Genomic DNA, 27706 nt, shown 5'->3' on the forward strand with positions numbered 1-27706 from the left:
GATTTTAGAAACCATTATAATAAGGGCTGTGTTTCGCGTAGGCTTACCCTGGCATGACATTTTGATAACCATGTAAATCTCTTTAGGACAAGGGGACTTTCATCAATATATTCGCCTGTATTAAACCCCAAAAATGAAATGCTAATTAGCTGCTAATTTGGTTGTCATAAAAAATTACAAATGTCATGGTGATTTGGATGAGACTGCCAAATCGAGGCAAAGGTTAAAATCTCTGGATTATTAACTTTGGACACTTCACGTAGTAATTCATAAAATGGCTACATTTCTTTCAATTGACAATTACTGTCTTGTGCAAGTTTTAAATTGACTCAATGCCTGTTAGCAAAGGTGTCAGCTAGAGATGACCTGCAGGAGCTTGCAGGGATTTGTAGTCTTGCATGATTTCGACTTTGATGCTTATCAGCATTTTCGAATCTGAGAGTATATACAGCCGAATATACTGATAAAAGTCACCTTGTCCAAGAGAGATTTACATGCTTAAAACTTCACGCCGGGGTGAGCCTACACGAAACACAGCCCTTATTTTAAGTGTTTCTAAAATACCCTACGGAAAAATGTACGGTGGAAAAACTATTGGCAACATTTCTGTTTGACCGCTAGGTTTTATGGGTATTATGACATCTCCACTGTGGGACTCTATAGGTGTCTCCCCATTCTTATGCTATGTTTGTGTACTAGTCGGAAATAGGAAACTCTGAAATGTCTGACTTGCTAAATTGTTGTAGTTATACACGTGCTGCGTTTAACCAGTTAGCAAGTCGGACATTTCAGTTTCCTAGTTCCGACTAGCACTTGAACGTGGCATTATTACACCTCAGTGGTGTCACCTTGTTAATGGTTAGAGCTTTGGGCCAGTAACCGGAAGGTTGCTGGATCGAATCCCCGAGCTGACAAGTTAAAAATCTGTTATTCTGCCTCTGAGCAAGGCAGTTAACCCACTGTTCCCCGGGCGCCGAAGACGTAGATGTCGATTAAGGCAGCCCCCCGCACCTCTGATTCAGAGGGATTGGGTTAAATGCGGAAGACACATTTCAGTTGAATACATTCAGTTGGACAACTGACTAGGTATCCCACTTTCCCTTTCCATTCCCCTGAAAACCTTTCGGCCACTGAGGTATAATAAGAAAGGACTTGGCAGAGGCTAATGACACATTCATGTAGCTAAAGAAATCCTCTTAGAAAATAAACACACTAGGCGACAAAATACCAGATATTCAAACGAAAAAGCTCATAATGTTTATTAGTACAATTTTGTCGTTTATTGATTTCTCTAACCTTTTGATTCTCTTGTGAATAACATTTCCCAGTTTTGTTTAATTTTTCCTTTGTTTGTAAAGCACCCTTAGCAGGAATGTTAGTATTACTACATTATTATTGAATTGTTATTAGGCCTATGATTATGAGAATTACATATAGTATTTATTTTATTATAATTATCGAACTAGCAATTTAGATAAATGAAGGGAATAACATTGTGGTGTAGTCTAAACTTGTGTTTTGCTTTTATAAACACTGTTGCCTCCCTGCCCATTCCACCCTAGACGGTTGTAACAAAAACCCAGCCTGTGCCAACAACCCTGTGTCCTTTATCCCACTAATGAATACAATACACACGACACGACGGGACTCAATAAACATTAGACAGAGAAAGTATTCCGCTCAACTACTCAGCAACAGCCCCTCAAGTCGTGACGTGGTAACCAAGGCTCCTCGCGCGCTTTAACCCTGCTCCTGGAGACAGCGCGTGGAGCTTTCTATTCGCTACTCACGCACGCGACGCGTCTCATCCCACTTGGCGCTGTTGCTAGGCTTGCTGTTGCTAGGCTGATAAACATGGATTTAAACACTTTATCTGTCCTTCGGAGTTTGAATATTTTTCGAAGTGTCCAAAGACGAAATGACACATGAAATAGAATAAGAAGTGAGCGATTGTTTATTAGAATGAGAATGTTGGCTTTAAACGGTTAGCCTTAATAAAAATGTGTCTTATCTTTTATCTTGTACAGTTGTAGCCTGTTCACGATCATCCTCGAAACGATGCGGTAGAGGAGTTTTTGGGAACGCCCAATTTAGAAACTGGCTTTCGACATGTTGAATCGGAGCGTGGTGATGTTGCTTTGATAGCGCGCACAGGCACTCCAATAAATTACATTTCTGAAATGAATATCCGAATGACATGATGTTCCTTTAGAATAAACGTGCAATAAAAGAAAAGAAAACAAACAATTAATTATTATAGGCTGTCACTTATTGCAATAAATGGGCTATATTGCGTTGTTTCATTTGAGGAAAAAAAATATGTTGAAGTTCAATTGTTGCAGCAGGCTATACTAGCCTACTCTTGAGAAATAACACTATTTACACAGACAGGGCTACAGTTGGGTGATAGCAGTCGAACTTCAAAGCATTTCACATAACATGACACACAGACTTGATTAAAGGCCTACTGTACAATGTGGCCCTCACGCGCGTAAAGAAAACAATCGGTCCCCAAAAATAAAGACACAATAGAGCTACCAGAGAATTGTGAGATCAAGCCTATATCAAAAATGGAAAATAAAAACCACACAATTATTGGATTTACATAGAAAATAAGCCATTATTCCAAGCGGACTTGCTTTCTTTATTCTTTTCACTAGCCTATATAACTGAACAGAAATTACAAATAGCCTCTAGTGTAATATGTGTAAGAAAAACTTTGCTTAGACATTCTAAAATATTCTTGCATAAGTGTATTTAAAAAAAAAATTGTTAGAGCCAGAGAGAGACTTAAATAAAACATGTTCTGGTTCTCCCGGTCTTATCACTGACTAGAAATTTGTTGCCAAGCATTGCATCATTCCTTTCATGTGACTCCCATACGCCCCAAATTCGTCCTGGCCGTCTTATGACTGCATCACATCTTCAGGTCACATAAACTACGACGGAGACAACTAGCAACGCATTTTAAAGCCCGCCTTCACTGTAGAAGATAATTACGCATTGGATGTCACCAAGCAAAATATTTTAGCGCGTAGATTATGATTGGACCATCTGGATGTCAGTAATTTCATCGTCAGCTAATGGTATGTTTGGTTGTGTAAAAAAAAAATCTCCACATTAAGTTCGGTTGGCTCACCTTATATAAACACCACCGGGAGTTTCCAAAAATCACATTCACTATACTAAGCCGAACAATGGTTAACATGAGCTATCACCAATCTCAACTAAAATATATACATACTCCGAACCCAAGACAGTCAAGAAAGCGAAATAATAAAAGAAAAAGGGTAAGTGGATTTTATTTTATTGTCTACAGTTTTTAAGAGTTGTTGAATGCCTTCTACAAGAGTTCTAATTTTAATTTGGCAGCTGATCGTCTCTGGCTTTCCTTTAGAAATAGGAATGTGCATGTTTTGGCAACTTTCCCATGTCTGTTATAGGAGAGCAGTTGCTCTAGTTCAATTATAATTGACAGTTGTTTTATTTTTATTCAAGATTCAGGGAGGCATTTATCTGCTTATTTGACTTTGACCCCAAGTTGAGTTCTCTCTACCACGAGCTTTATCTCTCTACCAAAGTTTGATATCAGTGACAGCTGAGCTGTCAAACGCGTACATAACGTTTTGCAAACTTTTGTTTCGGTTTTATTAACTTATGTAGACTACTGTTATCAAAGACAAAGTATTTGTTTGATAAATGTATAGGATGTCATGTATCCAGATAGCCTATATACTATGTGTTATATTAATAGCCAATTAAATAAAACAAACACTTATCTGCATTTTGAGTTCATTGAGTTTCCTGTAGAATAGAATAGTGTTTGAATTTGTGTTCCCATCCCAGTATTCTGTACCCATTGGAGGTGTCAGTTTTCACCCTTGCTTTTGTTTCAATCGGCCCGTACTTTGATTCCATGACGTAATGCCTTGGCTTGGCTGGATGGATGGAGAGCGAGCTGAGACCACATCCGAGAAAAAAACATAGCCTACAGTTGCATAAATGTCACTTTTCTGAAATGTATTCGTCAAACAATACATTCAAGAATAAATAGATACTGATCATAAAAGTATTCGTCAAGAATTGGGCTGCATTTATTGATTGTGGCAGAGTTGAAGGTACTTTAAATCCAGTTTCTCTGACCACAATAACGACTTTCTTTGCTCGATGTCTGTTGTGGTCAGACAGCCATGTATTTCCTGTGTTGAGCAAGTGGTTTCAAAGTACCGTTAACTATTCAATATTGAGGATACAACTGTATTTTTAGACCAAATATTTTCTACTCGGAAAATTGGATTTCAATTATATATTTTCTTTTTCATGAGCTAGTGTAAATCGAACTCAAGGAAGGATGTTTTGATAGAAATATAATTAATTGTGGACCTTGACATACAGAGGGCGCCCTAGAACACCTACGGAGTCTTTGTTTACATGAGGCAAATCAATGACCTGATTTTGTTGTGATTTTCCCTAAAAAAATATAATCAGAACACGTGAAGCCAGTACAGTAGTTTGTCAAATTATTGCGTTCGTTTTCTTTATAGAAAATCATTTGTATTGGCCGATTCAACATTTTTATGAATGTATTGTCAGCAGGTTGTTTTATCAAGTTGACTGCATCAGCTTTAATTTGAGGAGACATAATGCCTATGGCTGCTGTTATACAATATGTTCCTTTAAGCAAATTCTAACATCTCATCACACTGTATTATGTATTTGTTACAATAATTGCCAATAATTAATGTCATGAATTCTTTCTTTCTAGACTTGTTGGGACAAATTATCACCAACAACCAATTGCCAGACTTGATTATAAGAGACTTTCAAAAGGTGATTTGCATTTCCTCATTAATTATTTAGACTTCTGTGTTGTTTTGTCTATGGATGTCAAGTTAACCTCATCATATTTATATTATATCAATGCATTTCTTTTCTAGATTTTAACTTGATAATGTTTGAAATGTAGTCATCACTACATCTCATGTTTTGGGCTATAGAATCCTATCATCAATTGATTCATGCAGTACAGCCATTTTTCCAAAGAGTGTCACTATTTTACAATTTCATGAAAAGTGGATTTTTTTCACTAAATATAGAAATTATAATACCGGTACTTTGTTCGATTGTATATTTTTCTTCAACAATTGATAATTACAAACAACATTCTAACGTAGCCAGTTCTATTGCACAGCTCTTTCACATACAGTTTTCTTGGTAATATGTCGATCCCGATGTCTAGCCTACTGTATAGAAACCCCATAACGGTTCATACTAAAGATGCTATATTAAATAATTATTTCATCATTCTAAAACCAAACCCTCCTGTCTCGACATTATTTTAAAACCGGCTCCTCCTTTCTCCACCACCATTCCAGGTCCAGTGTGTACCAGCGTGTGGCTGTGAAAGACTATCTGTGCGACTGAGTGACAGAGATGACTACCGAGTGGCTTCACCTGCCCCCTCCGTACCCCCCTGGTGTGGGGCCGCTGTGTGGTGCAGAGTTGGAGGCGTGGTATGAGGACCTGCAGGATATACTGGGATCAGACACGGGTGGGGCCAAGCTGACTCGCGCCCCTCCCTGCTCAGAGGTCAGTTGGGATTATAATTAGATTTTTTTTAAAATATTGATTGATTTATGAACAAAGTGATCGATGACTGATTGTGTTTTGTTTTTCTATCGGTTGTTGGTTATCCAAAAATGTTGTTTCATCTTCTCTTCTTCGTCTTCTCTTCTTCATGATGCAACTCTTTCAAGAGTGCTGATGTAAGAAGGGTCTTTGACATAACCGCTCCTCTATTTTTTTCTTCTCTTCTTTCTTTCACTCTTCCTTCCCCCTCTTCTTTCTCCTCTCTATATCTCTCTTCATAGAAAGAGACAGAGTTCCTGGATGTCCTGGAGAGCTGTTCCCTGACATGGCTGACGGACGGGGTGGGGGTGGGGGTTGGAGGGCAAGCATGGGGCGGAGGAGAGGGTGTCCAGAGGGTCACAATTCCAGAAGAGCCTCCTACCCATCCTCCCCCCTCCTCCACCGCCTTGTGTCTGAATCCAGCTGAGGAGAGGACGGAGAGGCCTAGGGACAGAGAGGGAGGGAGAGATGGAGCGGGAGGTTCGGGAGGAGGGGACCTGTTACCCCCAGAGTTCTTTGAGCTGCTGAGTGAGGGAGGGTTGGGCATGGTGGACAGTAGCTACCATCATCATCATTCCAACAATGTCCAACAGCCTGCGTCTCCCTCCACTAGCGAGGAGGATGAACACCCATGTGTCCCCGACTCACCCTCCTGCTCCTCCTCCGCCGCCTCTCCTTCCCCCTCTCTCAACTGCTCTCCTCCTTCCTCTCCTGTCTCCTCTCTTACTAGCACCGCTTTCTCATTGTCTCGGCTGGGCAAACGCAAGAGAGGCAACTCTCTGTCCTTCCCTGCCATCGGTTCGCGCTCATCCTCCTCTTCCTCTTCTGTGAAGAAGAGCAGGAGAGAGAGGGAGCAGGAGAACGAGAGGAAGGTGCAGGAGCTGACGGACCAGAACGAGAGGTTAAAAGCGGAGATAGACAGACTGGGAGAGGAGGTGCAGAGGACACGCAGAGCCCTGATAGAGAGACTAGTTAACACCAAGAAGTGAAGGAAGAAAAGCAAGGAGGAGAGCGGGATGAGAGGTAGCAGGATGACAGAAGTAACACAAGGCAGAACATAAACATTTGGAATAGCAGGTTCGCGGTGAGGGGTGAACATTGGGGTGACCATGAAATGCATTTCTAGATGATGGTTAGAAAGAAACCAAAAGATACGTACGTGTTTTGAGAAGAAACTTAAATTATACGTTTCTTCAAAACTGTATGAGAGAGAGAGAAAGAAGGAAAGTTAGAAAGAAAGAGCAAGTCAAAGGAAAACCACGGAGAGAAGGAACTGCAGCATTGCGGCAAATGTAGAGAGAGAGATAGACAGCATGTAAAGGAAATGGAGAAAACGGTTTACATGGCAGGTGGATCATGCAATGCCTCTGTTGAGACGTTAGTGTACTGTATTTATGTAGGGCTGGATTTTAGGAAGCACATTTCAACTAGATGGGTAGCAATTAGTGCCCATCACAAGCATTGTACGCTTGTGTAGCTCATTCAGTCTACTGAAGTGCTCAGTTTGAAGTACTGTAAGGATTAGTTAGAGTCAATGAATTGATTGAGGGCATCGATTCCAAAATTAAGAAATTGATCGGAAGCATCAACAGTTAACGCCCATCGCAAGCATTGCATGGGACTTGTTCATTAGGAATCAAATGGAAAGAGAAGGTGGGTCTACCTGGACTCATCCAATAAGAAACGCTGATAGAGGTTTTCTGTTCAAAACGCTTTAAAACTTTTTTGCCATGATGAGCTCGATCCTAATTATGGCGTTTTTCGCTTATCCAACATAGTGAAGTGTTCAGTATGAAGTAGGGGATGATGAGTTAGATTCAATTGAGTGATTGAGGGCACCAGCGTCGTTTCCAAAATGAAGGAATTGGTTGGAAGCTTCTATCTATGAAAGTTGTTAACCAACACCCATCAGAAGCATTCCATGGGTCGTGTTCATTAGGCACCAAACGGAAGACCAACTTGGGCTTGTTCATCAACAAACACTCAATTACATTTTCTGTTGCATGCCATATGAGACTGATTGGGCGTGGTTTAGATCATTCAGCCTAGTGAAGGGATTTGTATGAACTAGGGATGAGTTTGATTATTGTATTAATTGACCAAGGGCGTCGGCATTGACTCCAACATTATGGAATTGACTAATCACATAAAAGTTATATTTACCATTGCTAGGAGTTTTATGGACTAATCTGCCAACGCAACCATCAATGAATTGATTCTGAAAAACATAGTTGCGCTCATCCCTAGTATGACGGTAGAGTGTGGAACGGAAACGCGGAGAGTGCATTTCATTGTCACCCTATTCTTTATCTAGCCTGGTTAAATCAGACTGAATGCTTTGCCTACCATTGTTCCCCAATGAAACAACAATGAAACATAGCTAAATCAGTTTGGATCCCAGGCTATCCCTTATCTGCCAACCTCTAAAATCTAAGATGAATCCTAAATCCTGAACAGAGGCCAGCAGAGATAATATTTCTTGCATAGCTTATGAGGAAATATGGAGCTCAGGAAAGTTTGTCAGTACTCAGTGCAGTGTGAGTATGTGAGAATGATGATTGCTAGTTTTTCAATTTCTACTTTCGTATAACCTGCTGCAGCTTTAGTGTGTATGGATAGTTCTACACCTAGGACCCAGTTATTCTTCTTTCTACACTGACCTTTTTCTATCAAATTGACTGAATTTGGAGGTAGTAATATTTACAATGTAGAGCTACCCTGATTCACCTATATATTTGATATAACCATGTATTATACCTAGTTATACTGTAATATATACACCCTTTACTGTACCCATATTAATTTGTAATTTTATTATAAAAAATATGTATCGATTGGTGGTTGAATTAGAGGAAACTAACATCCATGTATTTTATTTCTGTTGTTACATGAAACATTATATTGTATTTACTTTATTATATGCTCACATTTTCTAATAAATCCTTAAAACAATTTCAGTGTCTTGAAATGCTCATTTGAACGTACTCCGGTCAGTTGACGAGAGAGAGAAAAGTGAGATGCGTGTATATTAAGGTCCAAACGAATGCTTAGAATTTTTTTTTTTCTGAATTCGTTTTCCACGGTATTTGCAAAAAGTTACTTGTAGCCATGCTATTTATTTGATTGAATAAATGGGTAAGGGGGATATTAAAAAATGTTTTTTTATAATATAACAATAGTATTATATTTTTAAACATCTACCCAAACCTGACATTGATCACACACTGACCTATTCTGATTTCTGCATAGTGGCACTAGATTCTAGAACCTTAGCCTGGTGGAATCAGCACGATCGTTGCCTTCACCATTTTATTTCACTTCATGATGGATGTGGCGCAGTAAAACAGAATGGTGAATGCCAGCAGCTATCAGGCTGGTTTCTACCAGGCTACTAGAACCTTCTACTTTGAGAACAGACATGTAGAACTATTCTGATGTCAGAATATGCTGTAACAGTTTTCAATATCCCTGTCTTTGCTTACTGATCTGTCCTTAAAGCCAACACCTTTTCAATTCCCCCATTTTCCTCATAGCCCACATCACATTGTCTTTCATTCAGTCATAGACTTGTCTTACAGTAGTTATTCTCATATTTCTTTCTTAGTGCATATCTTGATCCTATTCTCCATTAAGGTAATTATTGAAATCTTACCTCCCTCTACTCTTATTTTCCTGCTTCTGTCTGTCTTCCTTCTCTCACTTCTTGCCTTTCGTAGGGGCAGGTTCGGGGTTCTTTCCCTCAGCCAAGGCTAACTGTGTCATGTTCTATCCTTAGTTCTGTTATTATATCTTTGTTTTAGTGTGGTCAGGGCGTGAGTTGGGTGGGTTGTCTATGTTCGTTTTTCTATAATTTGGGATTTCTGTGTTCGGCCAAGTATGGTTCTCAATCAGAGGCAGCTGTCAATCGTTGTCCCTGATTGAGAATCATACTTAGGTAGCCTGGTTTCACTTTTGAGTTGTGGGTGTTTATTTTCCGTGTCAGTGTTTGTGCCACACGGGACTGTTTCGTTTGTGTCGTTGATTCACGTTTATTGTTTTGTATTTCAGTGTTCATTTTGATTAAACATTATGGACAATTGGTCCTCCGATCCTTCTCACTACTCCTCAGAAGAGGAGTGGGCTCAGATCTCCAACCTGACTCTGCCCCACTCCTCGTGCTTATCGGAAGAAGCGCAGTACTGGTCAGGCACCGTATTATGCGGTCAAACGCACGGTGTCGCCAGTACGCGCTCATTGCCCGGTGGGCAAGTGCCATGCGAGAGTAGGCATCCAGCCAGGGCGTGATGTGCCAGCCCAGCATGTTTGGTCTCCAGTATGCCGTTTCGGTCCAGGGTATCCTGCGCCGGCGCTGCGTGCTGTGTCTCCAAGGCGCTGGGAGGGTGCAGTGCATTCTATGCCTGTGCTCCGCCCGTGCCGGGCGAATGTGGGTATTGAGCCGAAGGGAGAGGTGCGAGTGGTATGCACCAGAGCTCCAGTGCTTACCCACAGCCCGGTTCAACCTGTGCCTGCACTCGGGAGGGTCCGGAATAAAGTGGGCAGCCAGCCTGGAGGAGTGGTGCCAAGGCTGCGCACCAGAGCTCCAGTGCTCCCCCACAGCCCGGTCCATCCTGTGCCTCCTCAATGCACCAGGCCTCCTGTAGGTCTCCCTAGCCTGGTGGGCCCTGTGGCAGCCCCACGCACCAGGCTGTCTCTCTGTCTCCTCCTTACAGGTGCTCCCGCCTGTCAGGCACTGCCGGAGTCTCCCTCCCACCTGACCGGCGCTTCCGGAGTCTCCCGCCTGTCAGGCGCTGCCGGAATCTCCCGTCCATTCGGGATCCGTGGCGAGGGTCCCCAGTCCGAGGTCGGTGGCGAGGGTCGCCGCTCTTAAGAGGCCACGGAGACGAATAGAGAGGCGGAGAAGGACTATGGTGGAGTGGGGTCCACGTCCCGCGCTACCGCGGACAGACACCCACCCAGACCCTCCCTCTATAGGTTTATGTTTTGTGGCCGGAGTCCGCACCTTTGGGGGGGGGTACTGTCACGTAACCTTAGTTCTGTTATTATTTCTTTGTTTTAGTATGGTCAGGGTGTGAATTGGGTGGGTTGTCTATGTTAGTTTTTCTATAATTTGGGATTTCTGTGTTCGGCCAAGTATGGTTCTCAATCAGAGGCAGCTGTCAATCGTTGTCCCTGATTGAGAATCATACTTAGGTAGCCTGGTTTCACTTTTGAGTTGTGGGTGTTTATTTTCCGTGTCAGGGTTTGTGCCACACAGGACTGTTTCGTTTGTGTCGTTGATTCACGTTTATTGTTTTGTATTTTTTTTGATTAAACATTATGGACACTTACAACGCTGCGCATTGGTCCTCCGATCCTTCTCACTACTCCTCCTCAGAAGAGGAGGACAAGATCCATTACAAACTGTTCCTTCAGTTCCAGTAGTTTGGTGATCTCTGCTCCGATCACAGCCTTCTCTGCCTTCTGGCCTTTTAGGGTCCTCACCATCTCCCCCTGAATCAGAGACAGACCAGAGAATAGGTTGTGTTAGACCTAGTCGTCGTTGACAACTAGTGAATCATTACCTAACATCCAGGCTGTATCACATCCGGCCGTGATTGGGAGTCCCATAGGGCGGCGCACAATTGGTCCAGCATCGTCCGGGTTTGGTCGTCATTGTAAATAAGAATTTGTTCTTAACTGTCTTGCCTAGTTAAATAAAGTTAAACAAAAAAATCAAATATATAAATAACATCTATTCCCCCTAACATGACACAGTTGTCATTAACAACCAGCAGGCTAAATCATTAACTACCACCTTTTCCCCCCTGACCCAGAACAGAGAAAAGCAGAGAAGAGGTTAGACACAGACGTCATGATAGAGATACAATATAATGCTATAAGGACTCGGTCGTCATTACCAGCTATTAAACCATTACGTAACTCGCACATAAACAGAGTAGAGAAGAGGTTGGACACAGAGTCAGCATTATCAACTAGTAAATCATTGACTAGCAAGACACTTTCATCATAACCAGCTAGACTGTCGTGATTACAAAATAGTAAATTAATAACTAAAAAGGCCCCTTAGTCCGCAATAGGTGCCAAGCTCGCTGCGTGGTCAGGTGTAGAAGCGGGTGAAAGTTAGCTGGGTGTAGCTGTTTGACGTTCTTGGGCGTATCATGTGAAGCCGGGTCATCAATACCAGCTAGACAGTAGTCATTGCCAAGCTAGTACATTATTAACTCAAGCCAATAGATGGACACACTGACATGCTTTGAAATCCTATGGTTGCATTACCTTTCACATTACTAGACACTCAAGAGAGTTCTAATGTTAAGGTATCAAGATAAGATGAGAATTTACCATTTAAAGATGTCATCATAAAATGTCTGGGATTTATGTAATGGCGCATCTGTGACAAAATAAATATAATGTTTTGATATTTGATCAGGAGGTTTAACATTGGGAGCATGTCCTTTCATATTTATATTCTGAAGATGTCCCGGATATCATACTAACAAGACATTTCTGGAGAAAATCATGAAGTATGTAACTGGCTTAGGGGACAATTATTTCATAATTTAATTGTTCCACCCCTAATTTGCTACACCCGTACCCCTCATCTTACCTGTTCTGCAACAGCGAGTGTTAACTCCCTGGCTCTCTCAACGTCTACTCTGTTCCTTACAGCCTGAGCAGTATTAGCTGGGGTTGGGGAGTGCTTTCTTTCCCTTGGCCAGGGATAGCCGTTTCTTCAGTTCTAGTAGTTTGGTGACCTCCACTCTGATCACAGCCTTCTCTGCCTTCTGGCCCTTCAGCATCCTCACCATCTCCCCCTGGAGTAAATAAAGTAGAAGAGAAAGAGGTTTTGTTAAACAGTCATCAGGGACAAAGAAATATCAAACATGTTTATTTGACCGGGAGGTCACGCGAACATCGGGAACCATTCCAGACACATTGTGCTTCCGATATTCCTAACATATCCCAATATTAGGACGTCATACGAACATAACATTTTTGGAAGAAAATCATGTACCATGTAACTGTCTTAGACTGTTTCATTGCTTAAAGAGGCAATCTGCAGCTGTTACAGTGAGAGTGGTTAAATTTCTCCAGCCTCAAAGCTCAGCTTTTTACTGAAACAGTGGTGGGAACACTTTTTTATTGTTTCAACTGTTGATTGCTCCTTTAAGGTCATTGTGTCACCCATAATTCACTACACCCATCGCTCCACCATTCCACGGCCAGTGTTAGCTCCCTGCCTCTCTCAGTGTCGGCTCCGTTCACAGCAGCAGGGGCTGTAGCTGAGACTGGGGCGGGCTGGGCGTTGGCATTAGTCCGGGCGGTTGATTTGGACTAGAATGTAAAGACAGGTTTCAGATTTCATAAGCAATTTTTCTCCAACAATCTCAGGATTACACTATTACATTTCACTCTCTGTAGTGATGCCTCTAGCACTGCGATGCAGAGCCTTATATCGCTGCACCACTCGGGAGGCAGTGTTGCAGTTCTTGACACAAACCGGTGCACCTGGCACCTACAGTGCCTTGCGAAAGTATTCAAAATCAAAAACTGAAAAATTGGGCGTGCAAAATTATTCAGCCCCCTTAAGTTAATACTTTGTATACTTTGTTGCTGCGATTACAGCTGTAAGTCGCTTGGGGTATGTCCCTATCAGTTTTGCACATCGAGAGACTGACATTTTTTCCCATTCCTCCTTGCAAAACAGCTCGAGCTCAGTGAGGTTGGATGGAGAGACAACAAAACAAACCAAAGCCAAGTTGGCCAAGCGGTATCAACGATGGCATCAAACCATCCTCAAGCAAGATGGCGCTTGTGGAGAGTGGGGAGAGGTTTATGGATAGGGATGTTGACTTGTTGAAATCCATCAATGAAAGGCTTGCCAAACTTCGATTTACTAAGAGAGGACATCAATACATTATGTGCCAGTCTAGAATTCAGCCAATGTCAGATGTCACACAACTTAATGTCTAACAACTTAAAGAAACCTTGCTTGACGATCAATGCGGGATAATCTAATATTTTCAGGGTTACCGGAGAATGACAACAGCAGAGGCTTTCAACTCAATTGAAACTGCCCACAGATGTTGTGCCTAATGTCACTTTCTTCCATAGAGTCCATAGAATGGGTAAGGCCTCTGGGAATAGGCCACAGGCTATTATTGCATGTTTTGAACCTTTTAAGCAACAGGAAATAGCAAAGAGTTAGGGGTAGGAACTCAGAAACACTGACTTTTAAATGAATGATCACTTCCCAACGGAGATCAATGAAAATAGAAAAAAAAACGATATCCCATCCTGAAAGAAAAGCGCTGCCTGAATCGATGAGTCCTTGGTGATGGATAAACTTTACGTCAATGGGCATCTGTATCAGGACTCTAGAGTAATTACCTGGCTATTTTAATCAAATCTGAGTTTGTGTGTTGAAGTGTATCACGGCAACTTCAACTATAATGAATACATGCTCTATTGATCTCCACTTGACAAGGAAAGGGTTGCATATAGCTCAGGTATGTAGCCTTCCTAACAAAATACATTAGGTTTTTAACTTGGTCAACATAAATAATATTCATATTTTAGCTTTGACCAAAATGCATTTGGATGCATCTGTAAATGATGGGCAAATGAACAGTCATGGATATAGTCTACTTAGAAGGGACAGGAATAGGAATGGTTGGGGTGTAGCACTGTACATTTAGAATCATATACCTTTTAAGACGAGGGATGACAATGTATGTCAAATAGAGGCACTATGGGCTCAAGTACATCTGCCTCACCAGGAACCCATATTGGTAGGACGTGTGTATAGACCTCCTAGCTCTAAGGTGGCCTATCTGGATGACTTATGCACTGGGTTTGACAAGGCCACAGATAGTAACAGAGATGTATTTATCTTGGGTTATTTTAATGTAAATTGGAAGTATCATAATATTTAAAATATAACTAAATGAATGAGATATACCGAGAGCCGTGGTTTGGAACAAATTGTTAATGATACTACTGTACTAGATCATCAACTAAGTTAGGTCACTGTTCGGACACGTGCATTGATCTGATCTTCTGTAATATACCATTACAATGCTTAAAAGCCAGATCAATGCCAGTGGGCTGGACAGACCATAATATTGTGACCATAACCAGGGGTATGCGCAATGCCGTTGGGGGTGCGCCAAATAAAAATGTGATTCACATTTTTTTTTTCACATTTTCCAACAGTCCATTTATATTTTCCAACGGGGCTATACATTTGGGTGAGGTTTTTATCTCGCCTGAATAGCCTCGTTTCACTGCCAAAAATAAAATTAAACTATCTAGCATTCAGTGAAATAACAACACAATGTCAAATACAGGTAGCCTAGTCAAATAACGCACGTGCAAGCAGTTTCTCCCGACGTCACTTAGGTACACTGCAGCATCCACCGAGAGACTCTTGCTGCCAAGGGAATGCCTGACTGCTTGAAAGACACACTACACACTTTCACTACAGTGAAAATGGTTAACTTTGTTAAAGCAAGGCCCCTGAACTCTCGTGTATTTTCTGCACTATGTAATGATATGGGCAGCGACCATGTAACACTTTTACAACATACGCGCTGGTTATCAATGGACAAAGTATTGACACGTTTTTTTTAAATTTGAGAGATGAGCTTAAAGTTTTCTTTACTGACCATAATTTTCACTTGTCTGACCGCTTGCATGACGACAAGTTTTTTCATGACTGATGTTTTTTCTCGCCTGAATGTAGGATCTAGGATCTAGAATCTAGGAATGTAGGATCTAGAATCTAGGATTACAGGGACTCTCCGCAACTATATTCAATGTGCGGGACAACATTGAGGCTATGATTAAGAAGTTGGAGCTCTTCTCTGTCTGCATTAACAAGGTTTCCATCATTGTATTATTTTTTTGTGTGCAAATGAACTCAAGCTTACGGACAATGTCAAATGTGATATAGCGAAACACCTGAGTGAGTTTGGTGAGAAATTACACAGGTGCTTTCCCAAAACGGATGACACAAACAACTGGATTCGTTACCCCTTTCATGCCCTGCCTCCAGTCCACTTACTGATATCTGAACAAGAGAGCCTCAACGAAATAGCAACAGGCAGTTCTGTGAAAATGGATTTTAATCAGAAGCCACTGACAGATTTCTGGATTGGGCTGCGCTCAGCATATCCTGCCTTGGCAAATCGCGCTGTTAAGACACTGATGCCCTTTGCAACCACGTACCCATGTGAAAGTGGATTCTCGGCCCTCACCTGCATGAAAACTAAATACAGGCACAGACTGTGTGTGGAAAATGATTTAGGACTGAGACTCTCTCCAATACAACCCAACATTGCAGAGTTATGTGCATCCTTTCAAGCACACCCTTCTCATTAACCTGTGGTGAGTTATTCACAATTTTTCGATTAACAAATAAGGCTTTATATGTAAGATGGTTAAATAAAGAGCAACATTACTGATTAGTATTATTTGTGCCCTGGTCCTATAAGAGCTCTTTGTCAATTCCCATGAGCCCACGAGCCGGGAATTGTGTTTAATAAATGTATTGTTTAGTGTGTATGTGGCAGGCTTACAATGATGGAGAAAAAAAAACATTTGAGAGTGCGCTGACCCTGGTGCTAGAAGGAGAAGGAGAAGGAGGTTGAATGTTTGAAGTGGTATGGGACTATAAAAAGTTTGCGAACCACTGATCTCGAGGACAATTTAAATCACGATACAGAATGTTTTATTGATTTGTTCACTGAGGTAATGGACCATCATGTCCCAGTAAGAAAGAGTACAGTTGGGGCTCGTCAATCTCCATGGATTGATGATGAACTGGGTGAAGCATTTTCTTTAAAAAAATATGGCAAAAGTCTTAGCAGCCAAAACAACCTAGAAATTGATTAACAGAATTATAGAACACTACGTAATTATGCAGTTCAATTAAATCCTAAGAAAAAAAACGTTATTTTACAAAAATGCTTTTATTGATTGTAAAAATGATTCCAAAAAGGTATGGAATACAGTTAAGGGCTTACTTGGTACATCTATTTCATCATGTCCATCTAGTGTGGAGGTTGAGAATAATAACAAAACTTGCAGATATTGCCAATTTTTTTGGCTGATTTTTTTTTTACAAAGAAAATGTATTTACTGAACGGTAATGTAAACACCCATTCTTCCAAACAAGCGATTGTTCAAAGTCTACAAATGGTGTCAGTAGAGGTGTTAAACCTATTGAAGTCATTACCCGATGGTAAATCTACAGGCTATGATATTATGGACAATTTTTTACTTCACTATACTGTTCCCCAGATTGCAGCTCCACTGAAATACATATTTAATTGGTCACTGGAAAAGGGGACATTCACGCAAATGTATGGAAGCATGCTAAACTGTGTCTAATGCTATGAATAACGGCAGGTTTGTGGGGGTACTATTTTTAGATTTTAGTGCAGAATTTGATTTAGCGGATCATAAAATAATTTGGACAAAATGATTGCAAAATTATTGAATTGGGTACAGTCATATCTAACTGACAGGAAACAGTCCACCTATATCAATGGGTCGTTTTCTTCCCCTCATGCTTGAAACTGGGGAATACCGCAGGGCAGCTGCCTTGGTCCACTTCTTTACTTATGCCTTATCTGAAACTCAAGCTACTATATTTGCAGATGATACTACAATTTATACAGCAAGACAATCGGTTCAACAGGTACAGCAAGCTCTACAAGTAGATCTGAGAAATATCAGGGAGTGGGTTTGCCAGAACAAACTTGTTTTGAACACCAAGAAAACCAAGTTTATGTTAGTCTGTTCCACCAGGAAAAGGTCAACACAGCATGGGATACAATTAAGTATGGGGGGAGTACAAATTGAGGAAGTGGCAGAAACCAAACTACTAGGGGTGCAGCTAGACAACTGGTTATCATGGTGGTCGTCTCAAATAACTCATCTATGTATAAAAAAATATAAATAAAATGCATGAATGATCAGAAGGATAGTTAAAAATGTACCGGTAAAGATTCTTTAGCAAACAACCCAAGCGTTACTTGTGAGTCAGGTGAACTACTGTTCTGTGGTCTGAGGAAATAAAACAGCAAGTGAAATTAGGAGGCTGCAGATCGCACAGAACAAAGCAGCAAGGATTGTTTTAAGGTGGAGATATGGTTTGTCTATTGTAGTCAACGCTCTTGGTTCGTCATCAATCAACAAGATAATTGTACACCATTTAAAACAGCCAAACTCCATTCACAACAGTATTTAGTTGGTAAGAGACAAATATTCAGTAAATACTAGGAATAGATTGTCCACAATCTGTGTTGTCCAGAAAGAAAAGAGAAATATGCAAAATAACATTTATATTTAGAGCAATAAAGAAATGAAATAATGTATCTGAGCAAACCAGAAACCTTTCAATATATACATTCAAACAATACTTTAGAACCATTTAAATATAAAAAATTGGAAGGTTGTGCGGGACTATGGTAGATGAAGGAATCAATCTATATTTTCAGACTGTTAGAGTATTTATCTGGCCAATATGTCAGTGTATTATGTCTGTTTGTAACAGTGTGATATATGTGAAAATGTGATTGTATTATACATTGTATTTTAATGTTTAAGGACTCTTGGAAGATTAGTCCAAATGAGGACTAAAAGAGATCCAAATAAAATGAAATCAAACCTGTCTCCTCCCCTTCATCTACACTGATTGAAGTGGATTTAGCAAGTGACACCAATAATGGATCATAGCGTTCACCTGGATTCACCTGGTCAGTCTATGTCATGGAAAGAGCAGGTGTTCTTAATGGTTCGTATACTCAGTGTATATTGTAATATAAAAAAACTCACATTTCAAGTATGCACATTTAAAATGCCTGAATGGCTCCCTGGCAAGAAGTTAAACTGCTAAGAGGAGCTATTTATCATTGTCATATCAGATATAATCGAATATATGACAATGCGGTTTCCCTTTGCCCATGTCCAATAGTCAGAGCTTGCTCTCCCTTTCCTCACCATGCCAATGTAATGCCAGGCGGGCAGAGAGCAGACAAAGTTCCCGGATCCCTGCAGCATGGTGGCGGTGACGATGGGTGGGGTGTTGAGCTGCTGACGGATGGTCTGGGCAGGAGCATGACAGACAGAAGGCACAGCACGTTCACAGGTACACCTGTTTCCGTGCCCGCTCGCTGCCTGGAGGAGGATGTGGAGGAGAGAAGGGCATCAGTCATCAGAGAAAGAGAGAGGGGAACACAAAGGGAGAGAGAGAACGAGAGAGAGAACAAGATAGAGCGAGAGACAGGCCGGAGAGAAGAGAAGAAAGAGAGACAGGGGAGAGAGAGAAATAAAGAGAGACGCATGGACACAGAGACAGGAAAAAGAGAGACAGGAAAGAGACAAGAGAGAGACCGAGAGAGAGGGAGAAAAAGATAGTAGTGACACTGATGGTTTTACCACAACTCCCTGATTTATGATGAACTGTCCTAACCACAGCCCACAATATCAACAAGTTTCACTTTCCATTCAATTCAGCAGCTTGTAAAATCCTTTGTGTGTGTATGGAGGACATTATAGACAGGCCCTAGAGACAGAAAAATGCATATTTTGTCCCATCAAGGATTCTCAGGTAGATTATGCTTGTCTATCCCCTGCCCTTGCAATTAAGCTTTTGGGCCACCCTGGATGTTGTCGCAAATTAAATATAGCAGCCATAATGCCATTGAACGAAGGTTTAGGCACCCACACTGAGTGTACCAAACATTAGGAACACCTTCCTAAAATTGAGTTGCACCCCATTTTGCCCTCAGAACAGCCTCAATTTGCTGGGGCAAAGTGTCGAAAGCATTCCACAGGGATGCTGGCCCATGTTGATTCTAATGCTTCCCACAGTTGTGTCAAGTTGGCTGGATTTCCTTTGGGTGGTGGACCATTCTTGATACAAACGAGAAACTGTTGAGTGTGTAAAATCCCAGCACCTACTACCATACCTCGTTCAAAGGCACTTGCATCTTTTGTCTTGCCCATTCACCCTCTGAATGGCACAAATACACAATCCATGTTTCAATTGTCTCCTCCCCTTCTACACTGATTGAAATGCATTTAACAAGTGACATCAATAAGGAATCATAGCTTTCACCTGGATTCACCTGGTCTGTCTATGTCATGGAAGGAGCAGGTACTTTGGTGTAAGTTTACTGTGAATCCAAAATGGCCACCATAATGAGCTTTAAGGCCAGGGACCAGTTGCATGAAATATCTTAAGTACATTTACTCCTTAAAATGTACATAAAATTATTTTTGCAACCTAAAAAAAGTTACGTGAAAAAGTTAAGGATACCCACGAGGAACCTTAAAAGGGATACTCAGAGATTCACATTTTTAAACTTACCCAGAGATGAACTCGTGGATACCAATTGTATGTTTCTGTGTACAGTATGAAGGAAGAATTAGTGAAAAACAGATAGGAATTGGGCTGCCTGTCTAACTGCATCATCCTTAGATAGTTTAACAGCTAGAACTGTGACAAAAGGGAAAGTTAGAACAAATCTGTGCGTAGTGGCAACTATTAATCCATAGTGCTTTACTAACAGTAGTATTTGTCCTTTATAGTAATTATCCTTCTAAGGACTCTAGCACACCGATTAAATAAATGTTCATAGGATCCTAGAGACCGGGGGCTGTGTGTTTGTACTGAGTGATTAGTACTTTTTGAGGTCAGTTTGGTTATAAAAACAAATGGCGTTTTTTCGCTTTCGATTAATTTTGCTAGTCCTTCAAAGTAAATAAGGCATACTTTCAAGACTGCTTATTACTAACTACTACAACTATCAATCAGGTAGAGCTACGGTGCCTTCAGAAAGTATTCACATCACAATTGACTTTTTTGTTGCATTACAGCCTGAATTTTACATTTTAAAATTGAGATGTTTTGTCATTGCCCTACACACAAAACCCCATAATGTCAAAGTTTTTCAATAAAAAAATAAACTGTGCTTAACAAGTCACATAATAAGTTGCATGGACACACTGTGAGTGTAATAATAGTGTTTAACATGATTTTTGAATGACTACCTCATCTCTTTACCCCACACATACAATTATTTCTAAGGTCTCTCAGTCGAGCAGTGAATTTTAAACACAGATTCAACCACAAATACTAGGTTTTCCAATGTCGTCTCGCAAAGATTGGTACCTATTGGTAGATGGGTAAAAAAAAAAAAAAAACATACATTTGAGCATGGTAAAGTTATTAATTACACTTTGGATGGTGTATCAATACACGCAGTCACAACAAAGCTACAGGCACCCTTCCTAACTTAGTTGCCGGAGAGGAAGGAATCTGCTCAGGGCTTTCACCATGAAGCCAATGTTGACTTTAAAACAGTTCAAGAGTATAATGGCTGTGATAGGAGAAAACTGAGGATGGATCAACAACACTGCAGTTACTCCACAATACTAACCTAATTGACAGAAAAGAAGGAAGTGTCGTGACTTTCATTAATGTGATTACTTATTTATCAAATAATTACCTACTATGTTTAATTGTTTCCAGATGAAATTACTCATGCAACAATTAACTCATTAGGAATTTGGGGCACCACGGAATAAGTTGTTTAACGAGTTACCATCTCCCGAACTAAACTCACGAATATATATGTTATATATTGATAACAGTCATTTAATAATCATTACCTCATATCAGTCTCATTGTGAACGTTGCAGACTTCTTGAATCTGCACAAACCACAAAATCAGTCTTACTGATCATTCCATACCAAACACATTGATTTGATTATTTATTTACTAACACACTAAATGATAACACAGGATACACACACACCATATACGTTATTGATTAGAATCTTAATACAATGAAAACAAGTCCCTAGCGGACTAACACAATATGACACTTGTTACGAGTGAGCGAGAGAGAGAGAGAGAGAGAGAGAGAGAGAGAGAGAGAGAGAGAGAGAGAGAGAGAGAGAGAATACTTGAATACATTTGGGAACTGTGCTCACAGTAATCTTAATACCTTGCCCCGAACTGCCACCCGATTGGGTAAGAAGTAATGCATAAATTAATGTGTTGAAGGTCTTCGTCGTGTATTTCTGTTGGACCCAGGCCTTTGTGAAAAGGGTTCCGCTTTGTGAAAAGGGTTCCGCTTTGTGAAAAGGGTCTTCTCCTTAGTTCATAAGTGTAAGGCTCTGATTGTCCACAAGAGATCACAATGTCCTTCCCCTTAGTTGTCTGTGTTCACTTTCACTCGATCTGGAAGAGTGGTCTTCTGAGGACAGCTAATCAGCCGTGTCGATGATCCCCAGAGTTGTGATGAGAGCAGTGTAGTCGACGATGACTTGAAGAGAATTACCGGATGGTCCTACTTAAATTGACTTTCTTAGATACTGCTACTCTACCATAACATTGATTGTTAGAGGCTACTTTGTCATCTTCAACTCGTGTTGCTTTTCAGGGTTGTGACCAATGGAGACCTAGCTGCAGCTTGTGGTCCTTCTAGTCTGGTATGTTAATTCTTAACTCAATCTAGTATACATTTGGGGAAAAAAGAGGAGTTTCCATCAAACTGACACGCTCTCTGAACTCCCTCGGGCGTGGCTAGTTATGATGCAAAACATCACCAAAAACTCTGATCTGGTTAGAAAACTAAAATCACATTCCTATCCTAACAAAAATATTATCTTCATCCTTGATATTTCCTACACAGTGTAAAGGATGTAAACCTGATATACACAGTGTGAAAACACTTCAAGTTACAATATTTTCATTATATCGCTTTTATACAATTTTTAATGACAAAATAGACATTAATTTCCCATATTCCATCTCTCATCATTCCCCACATTCGGATGTTGAAATATATTGTCCCAGTGTTCACTGTTGGACGATAGAGTTTTTGGGCGGCAAAACCTTCTGTAACAAAGAGATTCCATTCCCCAATACTAAAGAGCAAAAGGAGATGTCTGCTGCTTACAATTTATCATCGACGTGAGTTGTTATAAAACCCCCACACCAATCCCTCCTCCCCTCTGCGGGTGAGAGGGCTCTGTAGACACTTGTCCATTGTAACCTGATCTTTGGATACTCACAGGAGAGTCATGAACAATGCTTGTACAGAATAAACATATTCCAAAACATGCATCCTGTTTGCAACAAGGCACTTAAGTAATACTGCAAAAAATGTGGCAAAGCAATTCACTTTTTGTACTGAATACCAAATGTTATGTTTGGGGCAAATCCAATACAACACATTACTGAGTTCTACTCTCCATATTTTCAAGCATAGTGGTGGATGCATCATGTTATGGGTATGCTTTAAATCGTTAAGGACTGGGGAGTTTTTCAGGATAAAAAATTAGGCAAAATCCTAGAGAAAAACCTGGTTCAGTCTGCTTTCCACCAGACACTGGGATATTAATTCACCTTTCAGAAGAATAAAAACCTAAAACACAAGTACAAATCTACACTGGAGATGCTTACCAAGAAGACAGTGAATGTTCCTGAGTGTTAGAGTTAACGTTTTGACTTAAATCTGCTTGAAAATCTATGGCAAGACCTGAAAATGGTTATCTAGCAATGATCAACCGCCAATTTGACAGAGCTTGAAAAACTTTGAAAAGAACAATGGGCAAATGTCGCACAATCCATGTGTGGAAAGTGCTTAGAGACTTACCCAGCCAGACTCACAGTTGTAATCACTGCCAAATGTGATTCTAACATGTATTGAATACTTATCTATTCAATATGAGTGTTCTATTTGTCATTAATTTATTTCAAATATAGAATTTCTCTTCCACTGTCATTAAATTATTTTGTGTAGATAGTTGACAAGAAATTACAATTAAATCTATTTTAATCCCACTTTGTAACATTACAGAATGTGGAAAAAGTGAATTGGAATACTGCGTCTATCCCTCACGTCACTGCGTTGTGTACATTTCTCTCTCATGCGGTCTGTGTGAAGGCTATCCATCACTGTCCCAGCCAGGAAGAACAGGTGCAATGGATTATGGTTGTTGTAGTTAATTGGCAATTTTCTGCCCTGAACTAGGTTGAATATTTGCCTAATGAAAACTACAACTCCCTTAAGCCCAGAGTCCCACATAGTTCTTGACTTAATTTCTCTCATGAATGATTTCTCTCTAGAGAAAAGGAGTGTTGAGCTCACCAAAAAAACGGAACTAAATGGATTCAAGTAAGAACCCACGTCAGACAAGTAGTTGTTTAACAACCCTCAAAAAACGGAAATATCAGTTAATCGCTCAGCACTAGCAGGCATATACAGTTGAAGTCAGAAGTTTACATACACTTAGGTTGGAGGCATTAAACTCGTTTTCAACCTCTCCACAAATTTCTTGTAGTTTTGGCAAGTTGGTTAGGACATCTACTTTGTGCATGACACAAGTAATTTTTCCAACAATTGTTTAAAGAAAGATTATTTCACTTATAACTCACTGTATCACAATTTCAATGGGTCAGAAGTTAACATTCACTAAGTTGACTGTGCCTTTAAACGGCTTGGAAAATTACAGAAAATTATGTCATGGCTTTAGAAGCTTCTGATAGGCTAATTGACATAATTTGAGTCAATTGGAGGTGTACCTGTGGATGTACTTCAAGGCCTACCTTCAAACTCAGTGCTTCTTTGCTTGACATCATGGGAAAATCAAAAGAAATCAACCAAGACCTCAGAAAAAAATTGTAGACCTCCACAAGTCTGGTTCATCTTTGGGAGCAATTTCCAAACACCTGAAGGCACCACGCTCATCTGTACAAACAATAGTACACAAGTATAAACACCATGTTACCACGCCGCCATCATACCGCTCAGGAAGGGGACACTTTCTGTCTCCTGGAGATGAATGTACTTTGGTGCGAAAAGTGCAAAAATCAATCCCAGAACCACAGCAAAGGTCCATATGAAGATGCTGGAGGAAACAGGTACAAAAGTATCTATATCCACAGTAAAATGAGTCGAATATCGACAAACCTGAAAGGCTGCTTAGCAAGGAAGAAGCCACTGCCTCAGAACCGCCATAAAAAGCCAGACTACGGTTTGCAACTGCACATGGGGACAAAGACTTTTTGGAGAAATGTCCTCTGGTCTGGTGAAACAAAAATAGAACTGTTTGGCCATAATGACCATCGTTATGTTTGGAGGAAAAAGGGGTAGGCTTTCAAGCCGAAGAACATCATCCCAAACGTGAAGCACAGGCGTGGCAGCATCATATTGTGGGGGTGCTTTGCTGCAGGAGGGACTGATGCACTTCACAAAATAGATGGCATCATGAGGTGGGAAAATTATGTGAATATATTGCAGCGACATCTCAAGACATCAGTCAGGAAGTTAAAGCTTGGCCGCAAACGGGTCTTCCAAATGGACAATGACCCCAAGCATACTTCCAAAGTTGTGGCAAAATGGCTTAAGGACAACAAAGTCAAGGTATTGGAGTGGCCATCACAAAGCCCTGACCTCAATTCCATAGAAAATATGTGGGCAGAACTGAAAAAGCGTGTGTGAGCAAGGAGGCCTACAAACCTGACTCAGTTACACCAGCTCTGTCAGGAGGAATGGGCCAAAATTCACCCAACTTAATGCGGGAAGCTTGTGGAAGGCTACTCGAAATGTTTGACCCAAGTTTAACAATTTAAAGGCAATGCTACCAAGTACTAATTGAGTGTATGTAAACTTCTGACCCACTGGGAATGTGATGAATTAAATAAAAGCTGAAATAAATCATTCTCTCTACTATTATTCTGACATTTCACATTCCTAAAATAAAGTGGAGATCCTAACTGACCCAAGACAGCGAATTTTTACTAGGATTAAATGTCAGGAATTGTGAAAAACTGAGTTCAAATGTATTTGGCTAAGGTGTATGTAAAACTTCAGAATTCAACTGTACATGCATGAATCCCATGTTGAGCTGCCCTCCAAATTCATTGCAATGTTCCTGTTGAGACCGATATTTTGAGCCCCATTATGGTAGGCTACAGTAGGATGAGTACACTAACCTGTAACAGTGACAGGATTTTTTTTTTCTGGGTTAAAATTTAAAAACAAAGATAGAAAGTATAAAGTATTTCGAATTACAGACCTATACAAGTAACTGGCCTTTTTCTGGCCGGCAAAAGTATTTCGACAAACAAATTGTTCTGCACAAAGTCTGTGTATCCCTCCGTTGAATTTCAAAATACCGATGTGGACCTCAAGCCAAAAATCCAGACCAGGAACGAACGGCAGAGATGCATTTTCTGCTTTTACTTACAGTATGTAGGAAAATATAAGGCATGTGATGTATCAGAATATAATTTTTTTGATGCAATATATTTATTGGCATTGCTTTTTTTCTTTCTTTTTTTTTTTTACAATTTAACAATCATCAAAATATGACACAGATAATGCCCCATTATTCCTTCCACCAACACAAACCACCATGCTAGATGGGGGCACATCATGCAAAACCCTTCCCTCCCCAAAACAGGAACACCCCCCTCCGACCCCTCTACCGGTATATTAGCATCACTTATTATCAATAAAAAAATAAACAGAATGACCTTCACATTCCATGCTAGAAAATAAATTATTCGACACAAAACGAATAATAATATATTAATCAAAAAAGTAGTAATGAGGCAGCTAAGGTGACATCTCTAGAAACTGCTGAAAGTCCCCCCAGACATCAGTAAATTCAAAAGGTTTATTATGTAAATGGTACGTTATTCTTTCAGATGGAATATAGGAAGATAGTTCTTCAAGCGACATCTACTTGCTTGGCGGAGTGTCACTCTTCCATATAATAGCTGTGCATTTATTGGCTGCAATGACTGCCAATTTAATGAATCTCATTTTGCTACAAATATTAACTGGTAGAACAGAATCATCTCCAAGAAGAATAAGGGAAGGATCTAGTGGTGCCGTCATATTAGTGACCTGTGATAAGATCTGAATAATGTTTTTCCAATAAGTGCTTAGTTCAGGGCAGGACAAAAACATATGCATAAAGTGCGCCCACTCCTGTTTTACACCTTGGGCGACATTTTGAATATTTAGAATTGATCTTATACAGTCACTCTGGTGTAAAATAGACCCTATGTAAAATATTGAATTGCATCAACTTGTGCCTTGTGTTAAATGAAAGACGCTGAGCATCTAAAAAAAGCTTTCTCCATTTCTCATCCTCAACAACGAGACCAAGATCATCATGCCACTTCATGCAAGCTTTCAGAGGTTCATCGTTCCCCAACAGAGCTTGAAGCCTAGAGTACATGTAAGAAATGAAACCTTTTACCCCTTTCCTTTCCAGCCACAGTTTATCAGTTATAGGTTTACTCATGGGCTGGGGTCCTACCTCCCTGCTGAGTGGCAATATAATGCCTAACCTGTAAAGAAATGAGTTTGAGGTAACTGAAAATGAGATGCCAGTTGTTGAAAGGATAATAGTTCACCTTCTCTATAGAGATTACAAAATGTTTTAATTCCTTTGTTGAACCAAGAAAATGTAATACCATCTCTCAGGTCTTTGGGTAAAATGTGGTTATTATCGAAAGGTGTTTGTTCACATATAGATCTAAGCCCTTCTGTTTGTTTACAGACTTCAATCCATATATTTTAAGTGTTTTTAATGAAAGGGTTGTTAATGAGACCTAGCAAAGCTTTACGTGGGCTAATATAAGGTATAGATGCCAATGTAGCAGGGGTCAGACACTCCTCCATCTGTCTCCAAGATGGTGAACTTGTTTTGGTATCTTGCCATACCCACACAGCCTTTAACTGAGATGCCCAGTAATACAACTGGAAGTCAGGTAGAGTAAGTCCTCCTTCTGAGTGTGGCTTGCATAAAGTTTCACTCTGGAGGGTTTCACTTTCCACAGATATGAAGAAACCTTCCTATTAAGTTGTTTGAAAAAAAACTTTGGGAATAGGAAAGGGAAAGGTTTGAAAAAGGTACAAGAATTGTGGTAATATATTCATCTTTACACAATTGACCTGCCCAATAAGAGAAATTGGTATATCCCTCCATCTATCCAATTCTTCCCCAACCTTTTTGAGAAGTGGAGTATAGTTCAGT

At 40.4% G+C, this 27706-nt stretch overlaps 1 protein-coding gene and 1 pseudogene across 2 annotated transcripts; one reads left to right on the top strand and one right to left on the bottom strand.

Annotated features, from left to right (window-relative positions):
- Positions 1-3097: 3097 nt before the first annotated feature.
- Positions 3098-8580, top strand: LOC139413223 (DNA damage-inducible transcript 3 protein-like). 2 transcript variants are annotated; one of them, XM_071160351.1, is made up of 4 exons: positions 3098-3290; positions 4766-4830; positions 5376-5589; positions 5871-8580. In XM_071160351.1, the coding sequence occupies exons 3-4, from the start codon at positions 5434-5436 to the stop codon at positions 6615-6617; spliced, it is 903 nt and encodes a 300-aa protein (XP_071016452.1). In that variant the 5' UTR covers positions 3098-3290; positions 4766-4830; positions 5376-5433; the 3' UTR covers positions 6618-8580. The 2 variants fall into 2 exon arrangements, with proteins under 2 accessions (XP_071016452.1, XP_071016453.1); XM_071160352.1 differs by lacking the exon at positions 4766-4830 and having other exon boundaries at positions 3174-3290.
- Positions 8581-9324: 744 nt separating this feature from the next.
- The window catches only part of LOC139412589 (methionine--tRNA ligase, cytoplasmic-like), a 31745-nt pseudogene continuing 13363 nt past the window's right edge, over positions 9325-27706 (bottom strand).

The sequence above is a fragment of the Oncorhynchus clarkii genome, chromosome 7, assembly GCF_045791955.1.
Source record: "Oncorhynchus clarkii lewisi isolate Uvic-CL-2024 chromosome 7, UVic_Ocla_1.0, whole genome shotgun sequence".
NCBI lineage: Eukaryota > Metazoa > Chordata > Actinopteri > Salmoniformes > Salmonidae > Oncorhynchus > Oncorhynchus clarkii.